General features: G+C 31.8%; 3 protein-coding genes across 8 annotated transcripts; 1 reads left to right on the forward strand and 2 right to left on the reverse strand.

The window, feature by feature from the left end:
- The first annotated feature begins 488 nt into the window (after positions 1–488).
- On the forward strand, positions 489–4,621 carry LOC110641768 (2-oxoglutarate-Fe(II) type oxidoreductase hxnY). Of its 2 annotated transcripts, none has more exons than XM_021793604.2 (11): positions 489–731; positions 873–1,068; positions 1,190–1,288; positions 1,404–1,455; positions 1,574–1,695; positions 1,818–1,918; positions 2,027–2,085; positions 2,710–2,766; positions 3,036–3,081; positions 3,656–3,735; positions 4,237–4,621. In XM_021793604.2, the coding sequence occupies exons 1-11, from the start codon at positions 603–605 to the stop codon at positions 4,325–4,327; spliced, it is 1,032 nt and encodes a 343-aa protein (XP_021649296.2). In that variant the 5' UTR covers positions 489–602; the 3' UTR covers positions 4,328–4,621. The 2 variants fall into 2 exon arrangements, with proteins under 2 accessions (XP_021649296.2, XP_021649293.2); XM_021793601.2 differs by having other exon boundaries at positions 490–731; positions 1,187–1,288.
- Positions 4,622–4,938: 317 nt separating this feature from the next.
- On the reverse strand, positions 4,939–9,348 carry LOC110641767 (NADP-dependent malic enzyme). The gene is made up of 18 exons (XM_021793600.2): positions 9,043–9,348; positions 8,535–8,730; positions 8,301–8,452; positions 8,111–8,216; positions 7,942–8,007; positions 7,548–7,643; positions 7,389–7,460; positions 7,201–7,284; positions 7,020–7,118; positions 6,803–6,850; positions 6,626–6,679; positions 6,413–6,511; positions 6,235–6,324; positions 6,049–6,126; positions 5,817–5,891; positions 5,639–5,729; positions 5,307–5,435; positions 4,939–5,226 (listed from the first exon to the last, which is right to left on the reverse strand). The coding sequence occupies exons 1-18, from the start codon at positions 9,192–9,194 to the stop codon at positions 5,138–5,140; spliced, it is 1,776 nt and encodes a 591-aa protein (XP_021649292.1). The 5' UTR covers positions 9,195–9,348; the 3' UTR covers positions 4,939–5,137.
- Positions 9,349–14,564: 5,216 nt separating this feature from the next.
- On the reverse strand, positions 14,565–23,321 carry LOC110641773 (golgin candidate 1). 5 transcript variants are annotated; one of them, XM_058146017.1, is made up of 20 exons: positions 23,056–23,321; positions 22,133–22,213; positions 21,503–21,552; positions 20,741–21,376; positions 20,565–20,627; positions 20,019–20,096; positions 19,681–19,884; positions 19,142–19,198; positions 18,952–19,026; positions 18,789–18,860; positions 18,445–18,507; positions 18,238–18,336; positions 17,203–17,274; positions 16,950–17,018; positions 16,243–16,290; positions 16,056–16,151; positions 15,828–15,928; positions 15,531–15,675; positions 15,388–15,432; positions 14,565–15,207 (listed from the first exon to the last, which is right to left on the reverse strand). In XM_058146017.1, exons 1-20 carry the CDS (start codon positions 23,081–23,083, stop codon positions 15,136–15,138), a joined length of 2,154 nt encoding a protein of 717 aa, XP_058002000.1. In that variant the 5' UTR covers positions 23,084–23,321; the 3' UTR covers positions 14,565–15,135. The 5 variants fall into 5 exon arrangements, with proteins under 5 accessions (XP_058002000.1, XP_058001999.1, XP_058002002.1 ...); XM_058146016.1 differs by having other exon boundaries at positions 17,203–17,280; XM_058146019.1 differs by having other exon boundaries at positions 15,852–15,928; positions 23,056–23,320.
- Positions 23,322–24,846: the final 1,525 nt, after the last annotated feature.

The following is a 24,846-nucleotide window of genomic DNA, read 5'->3' on the forward strand; positions in this document are numbered from 1 at the left end:
ATATAATTTCATTATACAAGTTAATATTATTTTAAATTATAAAAAATTAAAATAAAATATAATAAATTATTTTTTAAAAAAAATTTAATAGAGTATAAATGAATTAAATTTAATGATCTAATTTATATTTATTTTTATTTTATTTTATTTTAATTTTTTAAATATCTTCATTTATTTATATTTTTAAAATTTATTATTATATTTTTTTATTATATTACATTTAAATTTATAATTAAATTAATATTATATGTTAATAATATAACACATAATTTTTAAAAAATATAGTGAAATGAAAAATAATTTTTAAATTGATAAATATTTTTATTTATATAATTAATTAGAATAATAATAAAATTAATATTTTAATTTAAATAATGTAATATAATGTTATAATGACTATAATAACGTACCCGCGCGTTTTTAACTTGTTAAATAAAACGTCGTTAAGAATTCATCGTTGGGTCAATGGTGATGAATACGCAAATGCAAGCTGGGAAATTCTTAAACGACAGCGTTACACGTCCACTCCTTTTATAAACGAAACCGATCGGGAAATTTGAAGGTTGAGGTGCTCCAAAAGTCTCACGACAAAGAAAAAGAGAATGGAGAAGAAGCAACAGGAGATAGATGGCGCCGAGGAAATTCCCGCGCCTAATCAGAAGTTCTCAGTCCTTAACTGTATAGATCTCTCCAGCCCCGATATCCAGCAATCTGTTTCTTTACTCAAACAGGTGGCTTTCGGGTTTCAATTCTCTCATTTCCTTTTCTATTTCTGTTATTTGCTGAGCTTAGGGTGCTATGTTCCTTGCTATGAATTCCTAATTTTTAGGTAAATCTGTGAAAATTTTCCTTTTTTTTTTTTTTTGTTTCAGGCGTGTTTGGACAGTGGATTCTTTTACGTGGTAAATCATGGAATAAGCGAAGAATTCATGGACCAGGTTTTCTCGGAGAGTAAGAAGTTTTTTGAACTCCCATTAGGTGAAAAAATGAAGGTTCTTAGGAACGAGAAGCATCGAGGCTACACTCCTTTCCTCGACGAGCTTTTGGATCCTGATAATCAAGTACACGGTTCGTTCCTTATTCGTTCTTGGTGGAACAGGCTTGCTTTTCATGACTCTCTCCTTTGATTATATTCAAGAGTCTACTATTTGTTGTGGTTATTAGTATTTTTTTTTTTATATGGTAGTAGGCGATTACAAGGAGGGCTATTACATTGGAGTTGAAGTGCCTGAAGATGATCCTCAAGCAGAGAAGCCATTTTATGGGCAAAATGTTTGGCCAGCAGCCGGTATTTGAACTTCATCACTGTGGAGAAGCTTATTTTGAATTTTGATTATGGATTTTTGAACATTAATACTTGTTATTAATGCACTTTTTTTTTTTGGTCCAATTATGCGTCTTAGACGTTTTGCCTGGATGGAGGCAAACCATGGAGAGGTTTCATAAAGAGGCACTGTAAGATTTTGCAAACTTAATATGTTATATATATATATATATATATATACCTGTTTAATAAAGAATAGCCTGCTTTTATTTCACTACCATTTTAAATTTTGATATTCTCTTCATGCAGAGAGGTCGCAAGATCAGTTGCAAGGATCATAGCACTCGCACTTAATCTGGAAGCTGATTTTTTTTATAGGCCTGAAATGCTTGGCCAGCCAATTGCAGTCATGCGCTTGCTACACTACGGAGGTGGAATTTTTAATTAGAAGTCATGGAAATTCATTCTGGACTTTGGGCCATACTGCCAGTCTCTGGTCAATAAAACTTATGTATTGTTCCTTTGTTTTTATTTCCTTTTCTTTTGTGGTCAGCTCAGATTTCTGATCCCTCAAAGGGAATATTTGGAGCCGGAGCTCATTCTGACTATGGTTTGATTACCCTTTTAGCCACAGATGATGTCGTTGCCCTTCAAGTATAAATACTAGCATAATTTTTTCTTTTTGTATATATATTAAGCTTATTTGCCCCTTTTTTATTCATAATTTGATTAGTCATCGCAATTCTTATAATCCTCTTGCAGATATGCAAGAATAAGGATGCTCAACCTCAAGTTTGGGAATATATAGCTCCAATAAAAGGGTGAGATGTTATCAGACTGTTAGAGATTGAAATTTTTGACTGTATAGTTTAAAAATTCGATGATCCTTGTAGGCTTACATGTTTAAAGTTGTGTGTTCTACACTATTCTTTCACTTCTGCATCTATCCGTTAAGGACAACTAGATCTACATGCTGTTGAAATGTTGATTTGTCCAAGAATTAGTTAATGGAAATCAGAGCATTCTGTGTCAAAAGAACTTAGAAGAAAATTAATATAGAAACACTAGGTCCTTGCACAGTTACACCTATTTAATTCAACCAAGAACTAAATACACCTTTAGAGGCTGCAGCCTTATATAAAGAAATGAAATGGAAAGTTGTAAAACAACTCAACTTAACTTAACTCAACTAAGCCTTTATCCCAAAAATTTATTGGGGTCGGCTATATGGATTTTCTTTTTACACTCTAAACAATTTTAGGTTAAATCATCGGAAATATGTAATGCTTCTAGGTTATGTTGTACTATTCTCTGCTAACATGCTGTGAAGTTGCCTGGTGGCAGGAATCACAGCAGATTGTATGGCTGCATGGATGATATAGTCAAGGAATACTTTCTTAATTCATGAAAAATGACATTTTCTTTTTGGTTCATCTTGAATACAGAGCATTCATAGTGAATATTGGTGATATGCTGGAGCGCTGGAGCAACTGTATTTTCAGGTTCTTATCTATATATTGTATACAATTTCAGTTCATTTCATGCCAGAATAAAACACCAATGCTAAATTATAGGAGATGTGCCGCATATCTGGCATTTGAGAAGAACAATAATTTTTCAATGATTATGGAGACTAATAGACATGAACATGCCTCAATGGGAATACCCTTCATTTGTTATTTTCATATGCAGGTTTTCTCAACTCTGAAAATGAACTTGTTGCTTTCTTTCCTCAGTATAATTTACATCTACGATGTGTAATGGTATACAGGTCCACATTGCATAGAGTTGTCGGGAATGGTCAAGAGAGATATTCTGTAAGTTCCCTATATGGTTTTTTTTTTTTCATTTTGGGCTCAAAAGTTCTATAATTTCAATTTTTCTGTACTGTTATTATTTCATCATATCTTATGCCTAAAATAACTTCCCTCTGATTAGATTTCTGCGAGTATTTAACTGCTTTTGTTTTGCACAACACACTTCCTGTGTAGAGCAGTGGTACAAAAACAGCTTGGTAAAATTTTTGTTGTTTCGAAATTTTATCTAGTTGGCTCTCTGTTATTTATGCGGTCAATTATGGCTTAGGATGTCAGTTCTGCCATTCTTGGTCATTAGAATGGTAAAGGAATCAACTTGTGGTTTTCAAGAAATCCTCTCTTACTGAGAATTTGAAGGACGGTTATTTCTTATGTAAGTTCTGAAGAACATTATAAGTCATACTTACCAAGAAAGGTATTAATGAATTAATTTTCTTGGTTATTTATCCTAAGTTCCCTGGATTTTTCCTTTCCAGATATTTTTACTTGATTTGCTTAGCATGTTCTATATGCCATCATGGCGAATAATATCTTACAGAAAGTTCTGTATTTTCTCTCATACTTTCTATGACAGATAGCATATTTCGCGGAACCTAGTTATGATTGTTTAGTTGAATGCTTGCCCACCTGCAAGTCCGAAAAAAATCCTCCCAAGTAAGTTGAACCACAATTTGTTCTTAGCACTACTGAAATTATTGATGGTAGCTTACTCATCCTTGTACATTGCATCCAGGTGAATTAATTATACATGCATGTAATTTTCACTTCAATATGTCTTATGACCACATTGTGTCAAAAATAATGGATACCATACAAATGAATATAAAATTATGTAACTGTTGCCCTTAAACCAGGGTGGTATCAATTGAAAGCCATTTTGGACCACATATGTGTTGGAAAATTATCTTTTGACTGGAACTTTTATCTAAATGTTCGCTGGAGCATTGCACGCATAGTAATTCCTCGTAATCACCAGCTCTCCACAATTTCAATTTTTAAGATGACTCTAATAGTAGGCAGCAGTTCCTTATAAAAAAACAATAGGCAGCAGTTACATAATGAAATAAATAAAAAGAAGAAAAAAAAATGGAAGTGTGTATTTAAGTTTTACATTAACTATTTTAATGACCTGCTGCATGTGTTTCTTTCAATCAGGTTTCCTCCAATCATATGTGGGACTTATCTTAGTCAACGCTATAAGGATACTCATACTGATTTGAGTGTATACAACAAACATCAATCTTGAGCTTGCCAAAGAATTAAGATTCGGAAGACACATCCTCCTGAATCTTGGTGGTGATACAGGTCACCACAAATTAGGTGAGGATCTGATAATCATAGGCTACACTTTCCTTTGAATGTTTTGTTGTATGTGTATGTCTGTATAGGCTCCACGTCGGGTCTTAAAATAGATACCCTGTTTTCTTCATAGTTAATTACCAGTAATTTTTTTTTTTTGTCTTGACATGAAAATGGCTGCCCAGAGGTACTCTGGTACATCAATAAAAAAAATAAGGGGATTTACTTGTTTGCCATGCCAGCGATTTCTTCTTCTCTGCAGAATTTTAATGAGTTGGTGTATGATTTTGTAATTAGGAGTGCTAGCTGCTTGGTGAGTGACTGAGTGGTGCGCAAGTCTGTTGCCTTTTGAACAGTTTGGGTAACTAATTCAGTAAGCAGGTTTTCAGGGGTTAGTTTTACGCAGTAGGCCTGTTCCTCCAAGATTCAAAGTGAGCACTTTGTGTAAGGACATGGGTATGGATAGAGCTCATAAACTTCTGATTCGATTTAGTATTCTCGCTAGCCCAAACCACCACCGGCTCTTCAAAGTCAAATGAATTTTTAACTCTTGGAAAATTGATGTCTCAAAGTCTTAATTATTTATTATCATAAAAAAAAAAATATTGTTTTGTGTTACAACTTTTTAAGCACATAGGCTAAGCTGCAGCTTCACATCAAAGGAAAACACGATTACAACACAAAGCCCGTGATACTGATGATTCATATCAGAATCTTATTCTGCTCAGAGCTACTGCTCTTTACATGTAGCTTCAAATTACCGGTAACTTCTGTAGACCGGACTGTACATGCAACTCTCAGCATACTTCACAAGGTTCACGGGACGAGGGAGACGTGTAGCCACCCCTTTAGAAAGGATATAAAGAAGTAAACATATTCAGAATTTGCTAAGTCAATAATACATTACATGAAGAGCAATAACTTACCGAGTTCATATGCCTTAGCGGCTACATTCGCAGCAATATTTGCTGAAATTTTTCTGATGTTAGAGAAAGGTGGGTAAATCAGCCCGTTGGCATAGTTTTCCTCTGAAACTTGTCCGGCCAAGGCTTCCGCTGTTACAGGATGCACACAACACAAATGCAGAAGTTAATCCTTCATGTTGGAGTTGATGAGATTTTCCTTATTTTATGGGACATTGTCTCACAAATTATAGCTGAAAATTTTCTGATGGAATGAGTTTAGTTTAAAAGGAATAGCCTTCCATGTTTTTAGCATAACCTAAACTATTATCATTATTCTTATGTGTTGAACTTACAGGCTGCCAGAAGCATATCATCATGAACACGGATTGCTCCAGAGATGACCAAACCCAAGCCAAATCCAGGGAAAATATATGCATTATTGGCCTGAGTTGACAAGGAAAGAACAAATCTCAAACCTCAATCATTGATCTTCAACAAAAATATCAAATACTAAAAAATCATATATATAACCTGGCCAGAAACGAAAACTTTGCCCTCGTATTCAACAGGATCAAATGGACTTCCACTGGCAAAGATAGCCTTGCCCTTCAATTTAAAATAAGCAAAAAAGCATAGAATAAGAGTTAGCTCTATTTGCAAAAGAGGGTATCAAACAAACTTAAGATAGTGGAAGTGAAACCTTGCACAGTTGCTTCCTTAGCTAAATCATGAAGTATGATGAGATAAAGAAACTTAGTTTTACCTTAGTCCAAGTATAAGCTTCTTCAGCTGTACATTCTGATTGTGAGGTCGGGTTGGAGAGAGCCAAGATAAGAGGTTTCTGAACATCAGTAACATAATAGTCAGTTTTCCTCCGGTTTATATAGAGTCATTAATTGCAATTACTGGAGCAAATTTCATCATACACAGAGAGAGAAAGAGAGAGAACCTCATTTAAGGAAGCCATGGCTTCAACCACTTCCTTTGTAAATGTTCTTCCCACTCCAGATGATCCAATCAAAACTGTTGGTTTAATTGCCTAAGGAAGCAAATAAATACGATGATGGACTAATGACCACTAGAAAAACAATTATAAATTGCAAATCAAACATACACATTTTTCACACCTTGACAGCATCTAAGAGATTATTAATAGGTTCATGCTCGTGAGCCCAGGGCTGCTTGAAGTGCTGAAGTGAATCCTTTCTTAAGCTAACAATCAATCCCTGTCAGAAAATCATGACAGTTTACTGACAATAATTAAGAAAACTAAACAATCTCAACCAAAGACTTAAATAGTTTGCAAGGTATCTTGATGAAGATTTCCACTTCAATATCACCTTTGAATCCACCAACCAGATCTTCTTGCGAGTCTCTTCAATGGGAGCATTGCTCTAAGAAAGAGAGATGAATTAGGGAAATTAACACCCAAATTAGCATTGCTCTAATATCACTTCAAATCCACATTACATGCAAAGAATAATCAAAGATGACTTGAACATTGTGAAAGCATATACCCGTTTTGACATCTCAAGAGCTATAAGCTCTGCAATACCAGTTCCAGCCTGCAAAAACACAAAATTGATCACCTTACCAAATATATTAGGAGGGACCAAGGACAAAAATCTTTCAAATGTTAATCACATAACCAAAAACAAATTGAACCATTCATTTGATAATATTCCCATACAGTTAAGGAAAGTAAAACAATAAGTATAAGATGGAAAGTCTTACTTCCCCAGCACCAAGGAACAAGAAAGTGTGATCAGCTAGGGAACCACCAAGCAACTTCAGTGCTGCAATAACCCCTGCCAGAACAACAGATGCTGTCCCCTGTGACAAAAGTATAAGCAATATATCAGAGATGAATATAAAGTCCTCTCAAGTAATGGCACATGATTGCACTATCCCATACCTGTATGTCGTCGTTGAAGACCAGATGAGTTGTACCATACTTTGCAAGCAGCTCAAAAGCATTATGGTTAGCAAAATCTTCAAACTGCAGAATTTGGCATAAAAGTAGACAGCATAAAAATACATCTGAGGAACTTCAAATATTGAAAAACTTATAATCAACTTATATGCTCTTAACTTGTTGCTAACCTGTACTAGGACTTTTTCTCCATAGTTCTGCTTTACAGCAGTCATGAATTCATGTAAAAGTTCATAGTATTCCTGAGAATAAAAATGTGAAAACCAAGGAATTTAGGCAATCTGCAACTAAAATCAACTAAACTTAGTCAAGGTGCAATAGTTTGTAACCTGGCCAGTTGCCCTTCTTTGTCTGAGTCCAATGTAAAATTCATCCTTCAGCAATTTCTCATTGTTTGTACCCACATCAATGGTTATAGGCAAACACTAAAAGAGCAACCAATAAACATTCTTAATCAGAAAGGATAAGGACGTGATGGCATCACAATCAGGGTTCAGGCTTTTAATTTACAAGGTTAACTCTGTTATTCAACACAGGTATGCCACATTATTCTGGAAGTATAGAATAATAGATATATTGATAGTCAAGGAATCATCGTTTTGAAAGGAAGTACTTTGCGCAAGGACTGATTAGAATTAATCATGGAGAGAATATTTCTTTTCTTTGGGTTTACAAAACAGGGGCAATTAGAGAGCAATCTTTAATGATCTTAAAATTGCTTACCGCAGAAGGACGGACTCCCCCAAGTGCAGTGTATAGTGCCAATTTCCCAACAGGAATACCCATCCCCTGTAACATTTTCAAACTCATCACACACATGATGATAGTCCTTTTATAGTTTAATGGTATTCTTATCTAATATGTTTATGACAGAACATGTTTACATGTTTACCTGACAGCCAAGATCCCCAAGTCCCAAAATACGCTCACCATCTGTCACAACAATAACTTGAATACTTCTTTCAGGCCAGTTTTTCAATACATCAAGAATCTTTCCCCTGCAAAGCCAACCAATCCATAATAAATAAAAGCTAAAAAATGTACATAGATCAAACAACTAAAGTACAAACAAGCATTCATACTTCTCCTTCAAACTTATGTATAGTCCCTGAGGACGCTTGAAGATGCTTCCATATTTCTGACAAGCTTCACCTACTGTTGGAGTGTAAACAATGGGAAGCAATTCTTCAACATTATCAATGAGAAGCTTGTAAAAGAGCCTCTCATTCCTCTCCTGTAACCCAGGAAAATTACGATTAGCTTTAAACCAAGCATTTAAGTAGAGTATAACTTCCGGTGTGTGTAAAAGAGGGTACCTCAAGTTCCATCATGGCCATATATTTTTGAATAGGAAGTTGATATTGTCTTATACTGTGCATCAATTTCTTCTCCTGAAGTTGTTGTGTTGCAACCACCGGGGGTAGAAGGCCACGCAGGTAGTGGGCATCCCTCTCTTTCTCAGTGAAGGCAAGTCCTTTGTTATGGCGTGGATCCCTCAACAGCGAGTATCCACTGCATGCAGCAACATCAACATATTAGTAGTGATCATATCAGCGATTCAGTGAACACAAGTGAAGCCGAGATCGAGACATAAAATTGGATCGCAGATCAAAACATGCATTAGCATAGTTAAATACAAGAAAGAGTACTCATTTGAGAAAATAATTAATACTAATCAAGACATCAAATCCATCTTTTAAAAAAATCATGATCAGCTACATATCACACAAGAATAATGCATAAGCAAGAAAATGAGCATCAAAACTAAATATTAAAAAAAGCAAAGAAAAACCAAGTGCGAAGCACGAAGCAAGCAACAGCAACCTAGCAACGGAGATAGTCCAGGGAGTGACGAGCTGATCCTCGGTGGCGCAATCCTCGCCGTAAACGTCCTCAACGCCACCGCCAACGGTATTCTTGGGATCCATATCGAGGACGGAAGCTCCGCCCCTTATGTTCTTCATTGTGCTCTCCATTCTAATGAAGCGTTGACTTCGTGTGACGAAGCAAATGCAGCTATGGATCTGAAACTAGTGAGCAAGAAATAGAGAGAAGAGAAGAGAGTAAAAGTGAAGTATAGAAGCGGCTTTGATGGTCCTTTGCTCTTAACCATACAATAGCAAATCATCATCAATAAGAAATAAAGAAAGAATAGTCACTGCAATTATTAAACGATCAAAAAAATATCTACAGTCGATTTTTCAAAAAAAAATTAATTAACATTTAAAAGTTATTATATTTTATGATTTTTGGACAGACATGGGAAGTGAGTGGATATTGTTTTGGAATTTTATTCAATATTGTTGTGCAGCTGTCTCGGAAAGACTTTAGTCTTTAGGTACATTCATATAATATTCTCTTTGCGTACCCCACCACTTACGTGAAACCGATGTATAATGCAGCAATTTCATTATAAACGTTAATCACAGTGAGAAATTGATGTGTGTATATATATATATATATATATAAATAATAATAATAATTTAATTATAATAATTAATAATTATAATAAAATTATTTTAATATAATATTAGTTAAAATTATTATTTTAAAAAAATTTTATTTAAATTTTATTTATTATAAATTTAAGATATAAATATTTAATATTTATATATTTATTAGATGAAATTCACTATACATCAAATTTATATTGAATGGCAAGAAAAATCTATTATTTTAAATGTTACCCACTATTTTTGAAGATTGTGTATGGATGCTTAGGGTGAATTACTATTAATTAGTGAAACACCCGTAATATGCACAATAGTGTATATATATATATATAAATTAATTTATGGTAAAATTATTTAAAATATATATTGTTTAATTCTTTTTATGTAGTTTATGTAATTATTTTATTTAAAATATTGTAACATTTTTTTATTTATAAAAATAATTTAAAATTTATTAATGCTATTAGTCAAATAAATTGGATGATGTTAAATTAATGCTTAATCTAATAAAATTTTAAACTCGAACTATTTTAACATTTGATACATTTACCAAAATTATTGTATACATTCTATTTTTTTATTTAATTTTATTTAATATTTCTAATTATTATTGCTTGTAATCAAATTTTTGATATAATTATATTTTTATATATAAGAATATAATTATTTAACTAAAATAAAAAAAATAATCCAATCCGAAAAAGCAAATAAAAAGGGAATAGAAAAAAAAAATGAATGCTAACCTCTTATAATGAAAACTTGAAATGTAACTTTTAACTTTTTAGAAAAAAATTACATTAATTATATAAAAAGGTGTAAATTGTGTATTTGGGTAACTTTATACAGAGGATGTAAATTGACTTTATATTAAATAGTTATAATATAATATTAATTTTTGTTTATTTATTTTAATTTAATTCATAATTCGTGTCAATTTAACTATTTTTTTATAAAAAAATTAATTTATTTTAATTTTGTTGTGCTTAATAGAATGAGAAAAGTAAAATAAGAATTAAAAATAATAAAATTTGTAAATCAAGATCAATAACTCTTGAAAGAAGTAATATAAATAATAAAGCAAATTAAAAGAGAATTTAAGAATAATTAGATGAAGAGAAAATGCTTGGTGAAAAAAAAAAAGTTTTAGTGTGTCAAATGAAATAAAGTATTAACTATTTATAAGTAGTAAAATAGAGAAAACTCATATCATATTTAATTAAGCTATTAAATCATTGTTATTTAAAAAAAAAACATAATTTTTTAATTAAAAGAATTTTATCTTTGCTATTTAAAATATTAAAACTCTAAAGTATTAACCATAAATTTTAGCTAAATAAAGTGTCAGTTGCTATTAAATTAGTGGCTTTTATCGCCATAAGTTTTTTTTTAATGACCATAAATTATTCTTTGTTTATAATAATAATAATAATAATTCTTATTTTTTTTCTAATTTTATGAAATATTTAACGTCTTACGTAAATACTAATATAATTGTAATTAAAATGTTTAAAAATATTATACTAAATAGTTTTGATTTTTCTTCAAAATAAATATAATTTTGATTTTACTGTTATTGATGCTTTTAAATTAAAAATTAAAGAATATGATAATGGATAATAATTATATTTAGTAATTATATATTATAATTGTTTAGGAAAACAAAAAATTTTAATATAATCTTTCTCTTTTTTAAAAAATAATTAAAAAATAATGAATATATTACCTTTTATAATTAGATATGTTTAAAAAAAATTCAATCATTAATTTCTTACAAAAATTCAAATATCCTCTAATATTTAATTTTTATTTGGAGCAAATATTTTAAAGAAAATTAAACATTTTGTCACGATAATAATTAAATAATCATGATAATATTGGTTAAATTTTAAAATTAAACATGTCAATTTGGCAAATGATTAATAATTAAATACTAAATTTAATTGTAGTAAATGTATTTAGAAATATTTCACTAAACGATTTTGATTTTCCTTCAAAGTAAATAAAGGTATTGATTTTCCTTTAAAGAAAATTACCACTTATGATATAATTTAAAATTATCATTTGGCCTAAATGTAATAGTTTTGAAAGCCAACACCAAAGAAAAAATATATATATATATATATATTAAAAATGTAAGATGACAAATTAATGGCTACCAATAGTCTTTATTATTATTATTATTATTATTATTATGTAACAAATAATATTTTTATATAAATGAATTTATAAAAGTAATATAAATAATTTTAAAATATTGTATTTAATTACAAAAGTCTTAATTTTTTTAAAAAAAATTTAAACTAAGATAGGAATGCAAATAATAATGATAATTAAAAGAGAAAAAAATAAATAATAATTAGTAGAAAAGATAATTATATATATATATGTATTAGGTATTATTATTATTTATTAATTTTATATTTAATAATTATATTATTTAATTTTAATTTTTCTACAAAAATTATAACTTAATTCTATCAATTAATAAGTAACTCCAGCCAAAAAAAATAAAAATTTATAATTTACTGTTAATTCTTAATTAAAATTATTATTATCATCATCGTGCTCATTATCGATTCATATGCTTTAAGAATTACATTAATTAATCTATATATATATATATATATATTTTAAATACTTGCATGTAAGTAGAACTAACAATAAGATTAGAGAGAAGTTCATAGATTAATAATGAAAATGGAGTGTCACACTGAAATGAACACTTTGATTTGAATAGGTTGATGAATTTGAGTTGTGGAAAGAGATGAAAATAGAGATAAATTAAGGGAGAAATAAAAGAAAAAAAAATATTTAATTTATTAAACTTCATTTAAATAAAAAAGAAAATTCCTAAAAGTCATAAATGAGATTAATTAGAGTTAATTAATTAGTGGATTTTTAAACAAACACATCACTTGAATTCTAAGGATATACTTTTGTTTGGTAGGGAAAGAGGACTTGGGTGATGTAACATTATCACTAAGGTTTCCATGAGAAAAGAGAGAAAAGAAAATGAAAGCGAAAGTGACAAATCAACTTTAGTTAAGACTTTAAGCTGATGGTAACTCAAACACCCCAATTAGCGGAAAGGAATTTACGCAACTTGTTTGCCTTTTTACCAAATTAATAACACTTTTCTCTTCATTTATTTAGCAGAAAAAATATTTCCATTATTTAGTTGTAATTATTTAATTATAATGTTAAAATAATAATATTTATTTATATTATATATATATATTTATATTTATATTTTAATAAAATTATTAAAATTTAAAATGACTTTTCTTCATAAATGACTTTTTTTTAACAAAAAAAGTAATATTTTTTTAAAATAATTTAATTTTTTTAATTAAAAAAATATTTAATTTATCTTTTTAAATGTCTCAAACACTTAAAATATATATATATATATATATATATATATATATATATATATATATATATATATAAAAGATATTTTCTGCAAAGTAAACGGACCTTGAGCATTTGCTTTTCACTATTTTTTCATCAAACTTTTTGACTTTTAATACAGCAAACTTTTTGACTTTTAATACAATAAGGCATGCCCTTTTATTAAGTGAAATGATTGTTACTATGTCCGATTACAAAGATTTTTATTTAGAATTGACTATTATAAATTTAATTTTATACAAAAATAAAATTTAATAATCAATTTGTATCTAGATACACTTATTATTATTATTATTATATATATATTTTTTAATTAATTTTGTATACATTTCGATATAAAAATATTTGATATAATAGTTATTAAATTTATTTTCATATAAAATTGAAATAATATTAGATGTTTCTTTTTATTTATTCATTTAAACATTGTTTGAAATTTAAATTAGAAATTTTTTAATTTTAGAGATAATTTCAATGTTATTGAGTCAAAATTTATTGATTAAAAAAATAATTTATCAAAGAAATAGTTTGATAATAATGAGTTAATTTTGCTAAATAATCTTTAATTTTTGTGAATTAAATAGCATCCAACACTATAAAGTATAAACTACTCCCAGCTAGTTTTATCAAAAAATTGAAAGATGAAAAATCAAACAATACTTTAAAATTATAACAAAAACCCTAAAAGTTCTATTTATGAAAAATATGTAATTCAATTCATAAATTTTCATTCTATATGGTAATATTTTTATTTGGAATTTGTTTTATAACAAATTCAAGCAAATTAAAATTAAAATTAAAATAAGTTTTAAAGAATTTATTTATTAGTGTACATATATAGTTTGATATGAATGGTTATTTTATTTAAAATTAAAAATCTTATTTTAAAGCAAGCTATCAAATAACTAATTAAGATAATTATTATGGGATTTGATGAGATAAATATTAATTGATAATATTCATTTCTCTTGTTCAGTGATCCGCCAAATCTGATCATCACTCTTACATTAATTCCGATACATCTTAAGGTATTTTTAATGAAGTTTATAGATGCACAAGTATGTGAACACGGGATGGGATTCCAGCGAGCTTCCATGATCTACAACTACATGTCAGCTCAAGCAAATCAACATTTTCCTCTGTAATTGTTGTTCCATGCCGTACATTGTCTCCAACAATGTAAGTTTCACCATCATATCTTCTAAACTTAACCCTATTCTTCCTTGCAGAGATGGACTTATCATCATCATCAGTTGTGAAGTCACCCTCAGTCGAGTCATGTTTAGTTTCTGGATTTGGAGAATCTCACAAACAAACAATGCATTTCAGTTTTGCCAATTTTTTACCCCTTCCTTTTCTTTTGCTGACAGGTGCCAAATCATCTTTTGGCCTGCCACGTTGGAATTCCGAAGACACAAATTGACTGAAATTAGAAGTCACGATACAATTGCAAAAAAAATTAATAGTATACACAGTGAAGAGTCAAAAATCAAAATAGAAATCGTTCTATTTTTTTGGCAATTAGGCCAATTTCTAATCATTTAATAATACAACGTAATGATGCTACCCAGCCACAGCAATATTCATCTATCAAATGTACAAATATTCTCAAGATTCAGAAGTTGACGCCAAGTCAGTATTGCGAACAAATCCACAATAAAAGAACTGATCAATCTTAGTGCCTGAAATCGACCATTACAAGTAAAAGAATATTCCATTCATGAAGAAACTTCTGGATCTACAAAATGGTGGCCCCCCATTGTAACTTCATTTTAATTTTTGAAAGGCACACCAAAACTGACTATGGAAATAACACAGCATATTTGCATGCACGTTCGAATTTTTGTCTTTACATCAAGTAATATGATACTTCTAACTTGCACCAATTTCTCTGGGATCAACAATTTCGTCAAATGATTTGTATAAAAAGCAAACAGCAAAGAGTTTTCACTTTCCTTTGGGTGTATTGCATATTATTTGCTGGATATTCACAAGCCACAATTTGCAGACAAAAACACAGCATAAGCTTTTCGATTAGGAGCAACTTCCTCAATCATGGTAAAGTTGGGTTGGCAAGACCCATAGACTCTGCAACTTCTCTAGCAGAAAGATTGTCCGCTTGTTCCTTCGCATTGTAACATAAAATTTTAACAATTAAAAAAAAAATTAATGCAATACCATGTATTCTCAATTCACATTTAGGAGATAAAAAATCTCCCATCTAAATAAAGTAACAAAATTTTCTATTCAAGGAAGATTGTTGCAATGATATAAACAATTATGAACCATGGCCAAATATCCATACCTGAAGGCGATGCAATAAATACATCAAGAAGAGGTGTACAAATACCTGCATTTGATTTCTCATGGTCATCATACAATTTAAATACATCCATATAATCAATATTTTTTAAGTAGACGCCTACAATACAAGATAGCTCTTCTTACCAGATAGAAAAGAAGGATAAGTCGAGCTGTTGGGTACCGCCATAAAAATCTTGTGGCTCTGGCAGCCCCTGAATCCAATAGCTTTGCTGCCTTCTGCAACTGCATGGTTGCTGCTGCCATATGACGGTGATGCAAGGGAAGAGGCCTGCAATTATTACCTTATAAGAAATTTTTAGTAGATTTAAATAAATATTTATTGCCAACAAGAAGCTAAAGTGAAAACCATAAAACTAACACAACTTATATCAATGTACTTTATGAAAAGCAAAAGCATCAAAAGCATGTGAATATATCTACTTAGTTGGAATTGAAACAGCATACTCAAGTGACTTCATTTCAGAATCTTCGTCCCAAGACGAGGATGCATGACGGGAAACTCTACCCCTTTCTGCTTCAACCTGTTTGATAACAATGATAGCATATGCAAAATGAAGATATATTGGTTACGTGGCACACGAAGGATGAAACCAGGAGTACAAGTCACAACTATTTATCAAGCAGCATTAAATACTTAAGGAGAGAGACCTGTGCTTCTTGAAGACGCTTCACCTCCTTCTCCAACTGAAACTCTGCAGCAGCTTTTTCACTAGCCATGGCTTCTAACTGTGTTTGCTTGTAGTACTGCATCATGGGTGATTAATTAAACATGAGAAACCAGCACAAGTCATTGAAAAAGGTTGTAAATGAATATATTATTCCACATTCTTATTACCAACAAATCAGTTAATTCACGGTAGCGCTTCTCCAGCTCCATGTGCTCCTGTAAAAGGGGCAGTTATGACAAATGAGATGCAGGAGTATATCCTACGTGGAACAATATTATGCATTTATTTACAATAAAAAAATGGCGTACAATGTTTTCTTGGACTTATGAAGCAAGCCCACAGAGGGTTGCATGAACACTCATGTTCCATAATACAACTATCATCTGCCACGTTTCTTGGTACCATATCCAAAGCAACATATTCTTCAGATTAAAAAATTTCCAAACCATAAAGTTTCTTTCATTTCAATCTTCTTTTAACTACAGAGAACAATTTCTCAGAACACAGAAGATCTGTAAAGAGATGTCTTATCTCTGCCTCTTATGTGAACCATTAGCCTCAAGCCCTCAACAAAACTTGTAGGACCATTTAGCTTCATAGAGCCACATGCATTTTAACATCGAAGTTGGACGGGAAGTTAGTGAGTATGATTTCAAGCAACACTATCACAAACACTCAATGCTAAATCCAAAATAAAAATATAATTGTACTGGAATGTTAGTAGAAGCTATGTGACATGACAGAATATTTGGTAATTCTACCCATGTCAGATGGCCATTAGCTTTTAAGGTTGTGCTTAAATCATATTCACACAACTGTCAATCGAAAAATAAAAAAGGTTGGATGCCCTAATCTAAGCATGTGCACAGGTTACCTGACGTGAATAGTGCTCAGCATCCCTCTTCATGGCAGACATTTCAACCCTCATTTTTTGCACTTCGGCCTGTAATCAAATAAATAGATCATAGAATACAAATAAATTGTCAAAAGCACCATTTAATTTATGATAATTAGGATAACAAGCTCATCCATCAAAATCTATATGAAATTAGATACAATCTGACAGTATTTTCTTTTTGGAAAATGAGATGATAATGACAATACATAAAGCAAAGAGCAACGCTTGCCTCCATAGAAGAAAGCTTGCTCTCAGCATCTCTCTGACCTTGACGTGCACGCTCCACTTCTTCCTGCCATGCCTGCATCTTAACATTTTACAATTTATAGTCATTATGCAGACACCATAGTTATTAAAGGCTCAAGACGCACTAAGGCGCCAAGGGGTCCTGGAGCCTAGGCGTAAGGCGCAGGCGGGCACTTGAGGGAGGTGAGACACAAAAGTAAAAAAATTAAAAAAATCCATAAAAGTCAAATAAATGTGATGCTTTTCCTTTTTCCTTTGGCATATATCTTGAAATAAGTCTAGATGTAACATTTAAAAAAAAAAAAGAAAATAATAGAGTAGTAGTGTTAAAAATGGAAATATAGGAGGTTTGTGATCTTTGGTGTGCTAGTTTGATGACTAGTTATCACTAGTAATACTAATTTTAAAAACTTCATAGTGCATCAATATAGGATTCTTGTAGATCAACAAATATCAAGATTAAGTAATAGTGCTTTTTGCCAATGAATGTCCTCACTAAAAATGGAAATAAAGAAGGCACGCCTTTCTAGAACCTTGTACCTGGAACAAAGGCGCATGCCTAGGCGCTAGGGTTCGAGCCTAGTGAGCCTTGAGCCTGAGACGCGTCTTTAATAACTATGGTGGACACTAACAGTTAAAAATGTGGTATAATTACTAACTGCTGTAATGCTACAATACAAGACAGAATTATCAACACATTTTATCAAGTCATGTAATTAGCAGGAAAATTATTTTACTTTGAACTTGAGACAGTTCTTACAGGTAAGAGAAAGCCAACCCATACTAGACTGCATACCTCATGATAACGCAAAAGTTATATATGTAACGTATATGCGCATAAATCAGAATAATATTAGTTTAAAATTTCTGTACGTCACAAATGGGGGATTATTATCTTTTCATAAAATATCATACCGATCAGTGAAATTACTTCATTGAAAGGTCAATTAAAAGGATGCCTACCAAAGTTGCATGTAAATATGCTCTGAGATTGAGCAGTTTGGATTTGTAATTGTACCTGAATCACTTGATTTGCCTCTTCTGGGGACTTCTTTTGACTGCGACGAGCACGGGCTTCCATATCTTGCAGCTCTTGATTTAATGATGCACACTCAACCTGATTGCATATGGTAGTAAGCATCAGTAATTTTAAACTGTGCTTTCATTGCATATTAAAAAAACAACTAATACACCACAAAACAGAGTTAGCACCGTCTCTATATACCTCAAGCAGTGCCACTTTCTGCTCAAGTTCTGCTGCCTTTGTTGTTCTCTCATCAGCAATTCTCTGAAGATGGAGACAAATATCAACATTCAATGAAAATAATACACATTCAGATCAAAAAATTCCTAATATTCTCTGGGTAAGTGATACCACTCATGATTAGTTCATACTCATTACAAACAATGCATTGATAATCACACAAAAATCAACAATAAATATAACCCATATAGCTGAAAAATAGTAATGACTTGTGTATATGATCAGTCCTCACATTACATAGTAATTGAGATGAGGCCTTAGTTACTTTAGCAGTAAATCACATGCTATGGTTGCCATTGCATTACCTGGACCCTAGCAAGGGCTGTGGACGCCTCAACAGCTCTATGTTCCAATTCCACTTCCCTTTCCATTGCTGCCTATTTTACCAAATGGAGATTATCAGCACAAGCGACAACAGGAAATAAATAAATGCTTAGAAGATTGAGTTAATCTGAGGCTGGAGCAAACCATTTTGGTAGCATTATGTGCTGCACGTTCTTCTTCTGCTCTTCGTTCTGTGGAGGCCAGCTCCTCCCTAACTGCCTGATAAAGATACATATTTCATAATTTGAGAATCTAATGATAAAATAGTATTTTAAGGATATGCTACTAATAAAAATAACAGAATTTAAATGCGACACAGAACCAACCACCTTACCTGCATCATCCTTGTCTCTGTGAGTTCTCTGTTTCTCATAATAGACTCCATGTTTGCCTGAAAGTAACCAAAGTATTACAAAGCCTTGGATTAAAACTAATACAATCAAGGTAAAAAAAAGAAAAAAGCAATTACCAGAAGGAAGACTAATATTTAAATAAGATGAAATATCAACGGAGCACATAAAAACTAAAAGAATCAGAAAAATGTTACCTGATATGTTTGCTGTTATCTATATAACTATCATATTTTTAGAAAGAAAGAGGACAGAAGAAACAATAGCACAGAAGTAGAAGTCTATTTTCCACATCAGGTTATATCTTACACGAGATAGCAGAATGGCTTGAGAGATAGATTAAAGCTTATTCTCTTCCACATTAACACAGTTTAAATTTCTATTTAAACCTTCTCCAATGGGTGTGGAAAATTGATGGTTTGGCTCAATAAAGTCATTTTACAACAGGTGGGACAAGATCATTGCCCAAGGCTGGGGAGAAAAAGAATGAATCATTATCCTGAACATAGAAAGTGGAGGGAACCTGCATTGAAGCCAGATTTCCTTCAGACAAAGTAGCCTGTTTCTTGAGTGTGTCCATAGAGTTAACAAGGGCCTCAATTTCAGAATTTTTTGCAGCCAAAGCCTCAGCCATATTTGACTCTACTCTTGTCATTTCACTTTTAGATGTAGACAAATTTTGCTGTAGCTGCTTTATACGAGCCTCATATGATCTACTCAGCTCCCTCTGTTAAAGTAGTATATCCCCATGTTAAAGACAACCCCTTCAATAGCATTACATCAGGCGCAAATATGCATAATTTTGAAAAATCTCAGCAAGTACGTAAGGATCAATAGCAGAACAAAGGTTTGTCATCTCACCTCTGCAATGAGAAGTTCCTCCAGCTGTGCATTTTCAGATTTGTATTCTTGAAGGCGGGTTGAAAGTCCAGCACAAACCTGAATATTGATAGCACAAAAGTTAGCAAGGCATCCAAAAACAGAAACTAACAGATCTGAAACTACTTAGAAGGGGAAAGGAGTGTTGGTTCAAGCAGATTAAACTGTCTAGTCTGAGATAATCTTTTCAGTAAATATATATATATATATATATATATATATATATATTCTTTAAACAGATCACATAACTAATAACTTACCTAGTTGAAAGATGATGCATAATTCAAAAGACTAGAATATCTAGCACTTTGTTAGTAAAACAGACCATTCCATGTCAAAATATCGCAGGTTAGGACTTAGAACCATGCTAAGAATATATCTTCTACTGCCTTTTAAAAGAGGAACTGACACTAGATAATGGATTAAAATTAAAAAAGTATATGGCTGACCAAAGAGGTAGTGTGTCAATAAATCCTAACCATAGTCTAGTGAAAATGATAAAAGGACACATTAGCAGCTGGAGCTTACCCGTGCTAACCTTGCCTCTTTTGACTGGCCAGTGGAAATTGCAGTCTTAAGCAGTCCTTGAGCCTGAAAACCAACTAAGGGAACTAATCAGAAAAACTTAGATAGCAAACACTTAAGATATAAAATTCATGAATAATTGTCGTACATGATTTTCTCCCCTATAATAAACAGTTTACCTCATCAAGTTGGTCCTGTATTTTCATGAGTGATGTATCAGCTTTACTCTGCTGCTGGTGGTTCTGTTGATCAACCAGAGGCTCAGCCCTAAGATCTGCACCTTTTACTGAAGTTTCACCATTAACAGGAGGATCAGTAATTGCTAACTGAGATCTCTCTTGGTCAATATTTGAAGAAACAACAGCATCCCTTAGCTTGATGTCAGCATCAAATGGATGGTCTTGGTGATCTTCATTGAGAATCTCTATTTCTTTGGCAGGTAATGGGGAAGGAACAAGTTCTACGGGAACATCAGAATCCTTCTCATTGAGAAGCTCACCATTTGAAGTTGATGTTGCAGCCTCAGCATCAGCAGCAGTCACCGGTACTTCTACATGATAAGCATTATCCTTAACAACTTCATTTGCTAGTCTTTCTGATGATGCAATGCTAGAGACACCTCTGTCGGTATTCTGTTGCTGTTCAGTGAGTGTTTGGAGTATCGACTGGCTAGAGGGGGTAGCATCATTTTCAACAGAAAGAGTATTCCTATCTATATCAGATATCACATCTAATTTTGAAGTTTGTGTATTAGACAACTCCCCTGTAGTGTTACTTGCTTGATAGGATTCATTTGTGGATAGCCTCTTTCGAGCCTGCAAACAAAAAATATGTAATTGAAATCATCCAATGGCGTTGTCTAACAAGAATATATTTATTTGAAATTAACAAATGAAAGGATGAAATTGCCACCCTAAGGGTACAGCTATGCTGGTACATACCCTTGTCTTAGACTTTGCCCTCCTGGGTTGAGACCCTTGCCCATTAGAAGCTTTAAAAAAATAAAAATTAAAAAAAGACACAATGTTAAGCAACAGATATAATCATTCAAAAAAGTGGAAATCAATTATAAACTGGTTTTATTACATTACGTGCTTTTGCAAGGAATATTATGATGCTGTCAATACCTTATTTCTTTCTAATTTGGTGACTCAAGATGGGAAGAACAAATTTTTGAAAGATTAAGACTAGATTGACTAAAGTGCTTGGTCAATAGTCAACTGCATTTATGGTCATTTTCAAGAAACATTCTAATCATATTCTGAATTTGGGTAGAAGGAATTGAAATGGCCAAATATAATAGAAAAGTTTAATAGAATTTTTGCTGCAAGTACAACTGACCTAGAAATTTAAAATCAAACCCCATCAGTTCTAAAAAAAAATTTAAGAAATTGAAGTTGGTCGGAATGGAATTTATTACCAAGCAACATCCCTGACATGAAGCAATTTGATTCTAAAGTTTTAATTGCCTAGGCAGAATGATGACAGCACCAATACTAATCATACTTAATCTTCTCAAGATATTAAGAAAAACCTAAGGGATAGATGGATGAACAAAGTAAGATCCATACCTGGTGACTGAGAATCAGCATGCTCATCTGACAATTCACTAACAACCAACTTTGCCCTTCGGTCTACAACCTCAAACAAATCTGACAAGAACAATAATGAAATTTATACTTTTTGAATTGAAGGATAAAAGAACAAAACAATATGACCAGTGCTATTATGAGTAACAATTGCTTCTATAAATTAATATAGCAAGACATGTAACTTTAAAATTTGACTATGGACAAAAGGCTTCCATGCCAAATATACAATTGTAATAGATGAAACATAAAAAAACAATAATATTAATTAAGAGAACCAGATTTTATTAATGAAATTGTGCCATGCTTCAAGTAAGAAATTTCGATGAACGTTCGTCAGTAGAGCAAAGGGCCGATTCCCCAGTTTTATGATAAAAACTTGGCCAGTGTAAGACCTCTAAGATATTACCTTCAAGTATGCCTCTTTCAGGGAATTACTTGGTATTAGTTCAAGATTTTTTTTTTTTTTTTATATATATCATGAATTTCTCCTTAATTAGCAAACAAAACCAACTGAGCATTCAAATGCATCTCAAAAAAAAAAAAAAAAATCCGAGTAAACCTAATCCTAATAGACACTTCACTCATTCTATTCCTTATATCCATTTCGCAAAGCACAAGTCAAAGCCCAAGCAACATGTAAGATTGAAGTAAAAGCCACTAACTAAACATCAGAAAATATAGCAAAACAGTAGACAAAAAATGCACCAGATTATGTGGCAGTCCAAAACCAGCTAAACGACAGCAAACAGAAATAATCAATTCACAACTACAATGCATTTCAATACCAAACCACATCCAACAAAAACTCTTGCCAATATAAACTCTGGATCAAAACGCAAGCAAATGAAGGAATGCTCGTAAAATTGAAGAAAACAGCATATTAAAGGCTATGAGATCCAAACCTTCTGCGGCTTTGAGCCACGAAGCCATTTATTAAAAAAAATCTCCAATAAAAAGAAAATCCCTATATTTGGATCGGTGGAGCTTCCATGCACTAAAGAGCGTTTTTGTTGGGGATTTGGATGATAAGTTATGGAATGGCTGGTCCAAGTGCAAGATGGAAATTGATTAAGTGAAATTCTTGAAGAAATGCAAACAGATTAATGCTAGAACGAAGAGAAGTTAGTTAAGGTGTCATTAGGAAAATTTAAGAAATTTGAGGGGGGTTCTGGTGTTAGCACCTGGCGGGACTGTAGTCATGTGGGTGGATGAGGCCCAATTCATTGATCCACAATAATGCAAAGCTTTGGCCCAACAAGAGGGGTATTGTCGTGGACGGTCTAGGCATCTCCTTTCGTCGATGGAAGGTTCGTTTCTTTGTGAAAGCCCAATACGCATGCCACTCATTGGGCTTACCTCATGGTCTTCTAAATGGGAAGTCTGTAAAGAATGCCTTTTAGCAATGAAATATCGGAAGTAAAAGGAGGATGCCCAGCCTAGCCTGCCTCAACTAAGTGGCTAGTAGCATATTATTTGCATGGTAGAATTAAATTTAAGACTCTGCTTTCAAAATTTCTTGATCTGCAATGCTAAACAAATATTTAATTATTTTAATTTTCTTTTTTGGATCGAAGAGATGACTCATTTACTTGCTGTTGTAGTTAATTATTCTCCTTCTAAATTTAATCTGATGCTTTCCTTTCAAAGAGAAAAAAAATATATATATATATCATATAATTTCGAATTTATATAAGAAAAGTTTAAAAATTATTAAATTAAATATTTATTAAGATTTGTGCAAAGTGTATATAATGAATGCTCGAATTTAAATGTAAATATTTAATTTAATATTTATTAAATTTATTCTCATATAAATTTGAGTTCTCTATAATTATACATATAAAAAATATAGTCTAATGATTTGATAATTAGAGTTATTTTATTAATAATATAGTAAATTTGAATTTTAAATTTTATTTGAATTATGATATATAATTATCATAAAATTAAAATTTTAAACATATTATTAGAGAGATCTAAAGAAATGCAAATTATGGCCAGGGGAATGAGAGAGGCAAAAATGCGAGCCACTAGCTAGCTGGCTGGGGAAACAGAACCCCACATACAACCCATGAAGCTGAAGTAAAGGGCCTGATGTTATTTCCCAACTACAACCTTTAATTTTTCTTCTTTTTGCCTCAAAAGTAGAATCCATTAACCCCACAAACCTATAACTTGTGGACTCCTTTAACTATTCTATGACTCAGAAAAGCAAGATGAAAATTTATGTATGGGTTGTTTGAATTAGGAGTGATATTAGGTAAAACTCTCACGACAAGAATGATTTAAGATTTGAATTCATAATCCTACATTAAGAAGGTTAAACAACGTCACAAGCAAAGCAGCGAGGGGGCGCAAAGAGCAGAGAATCGTAGATTGCTGGTTGTTGGGTATGTGTTCGATACAAATAAAATCACAGAGAATGAGGATCTTTGAAAGGAAATATTATACACCTCTAAGTTCCATATATACACTGCTGGACAAACATCTCGAAAGCGACGCAGAAAAGCCCTAAAAAAGAAGCTAATAAATCCAAGGCTACCCTTCACCAACCTTGAAAACCACTGCATTAAAACTCTGAAAATGGCCATTTTACCATGCAACGAGTAGAGGTGGGTGTGGTATACCAGCTTTTCTCTTTTTGATATTAATCCCTTCTTTTAATGAAAAAGGCTTTTCACCAATAAAAGAGA

The sequence above is a fragment of the Hevea brasiliensis genome, chromosome 4 (genome assembly GCF_030052815.1).
Source record: "Hevea brasiliensis isolate MT/VB/25A 57/8 chromosome 4, ASM3005281v1, whole genome shotgun sequence".
NCBI lineage: Eukaryota > Viridiplantae > Streptophyta > Magnoliopsida > Malpighiales > Euphorbiaceae > Hevea > Hevea brasiliensis.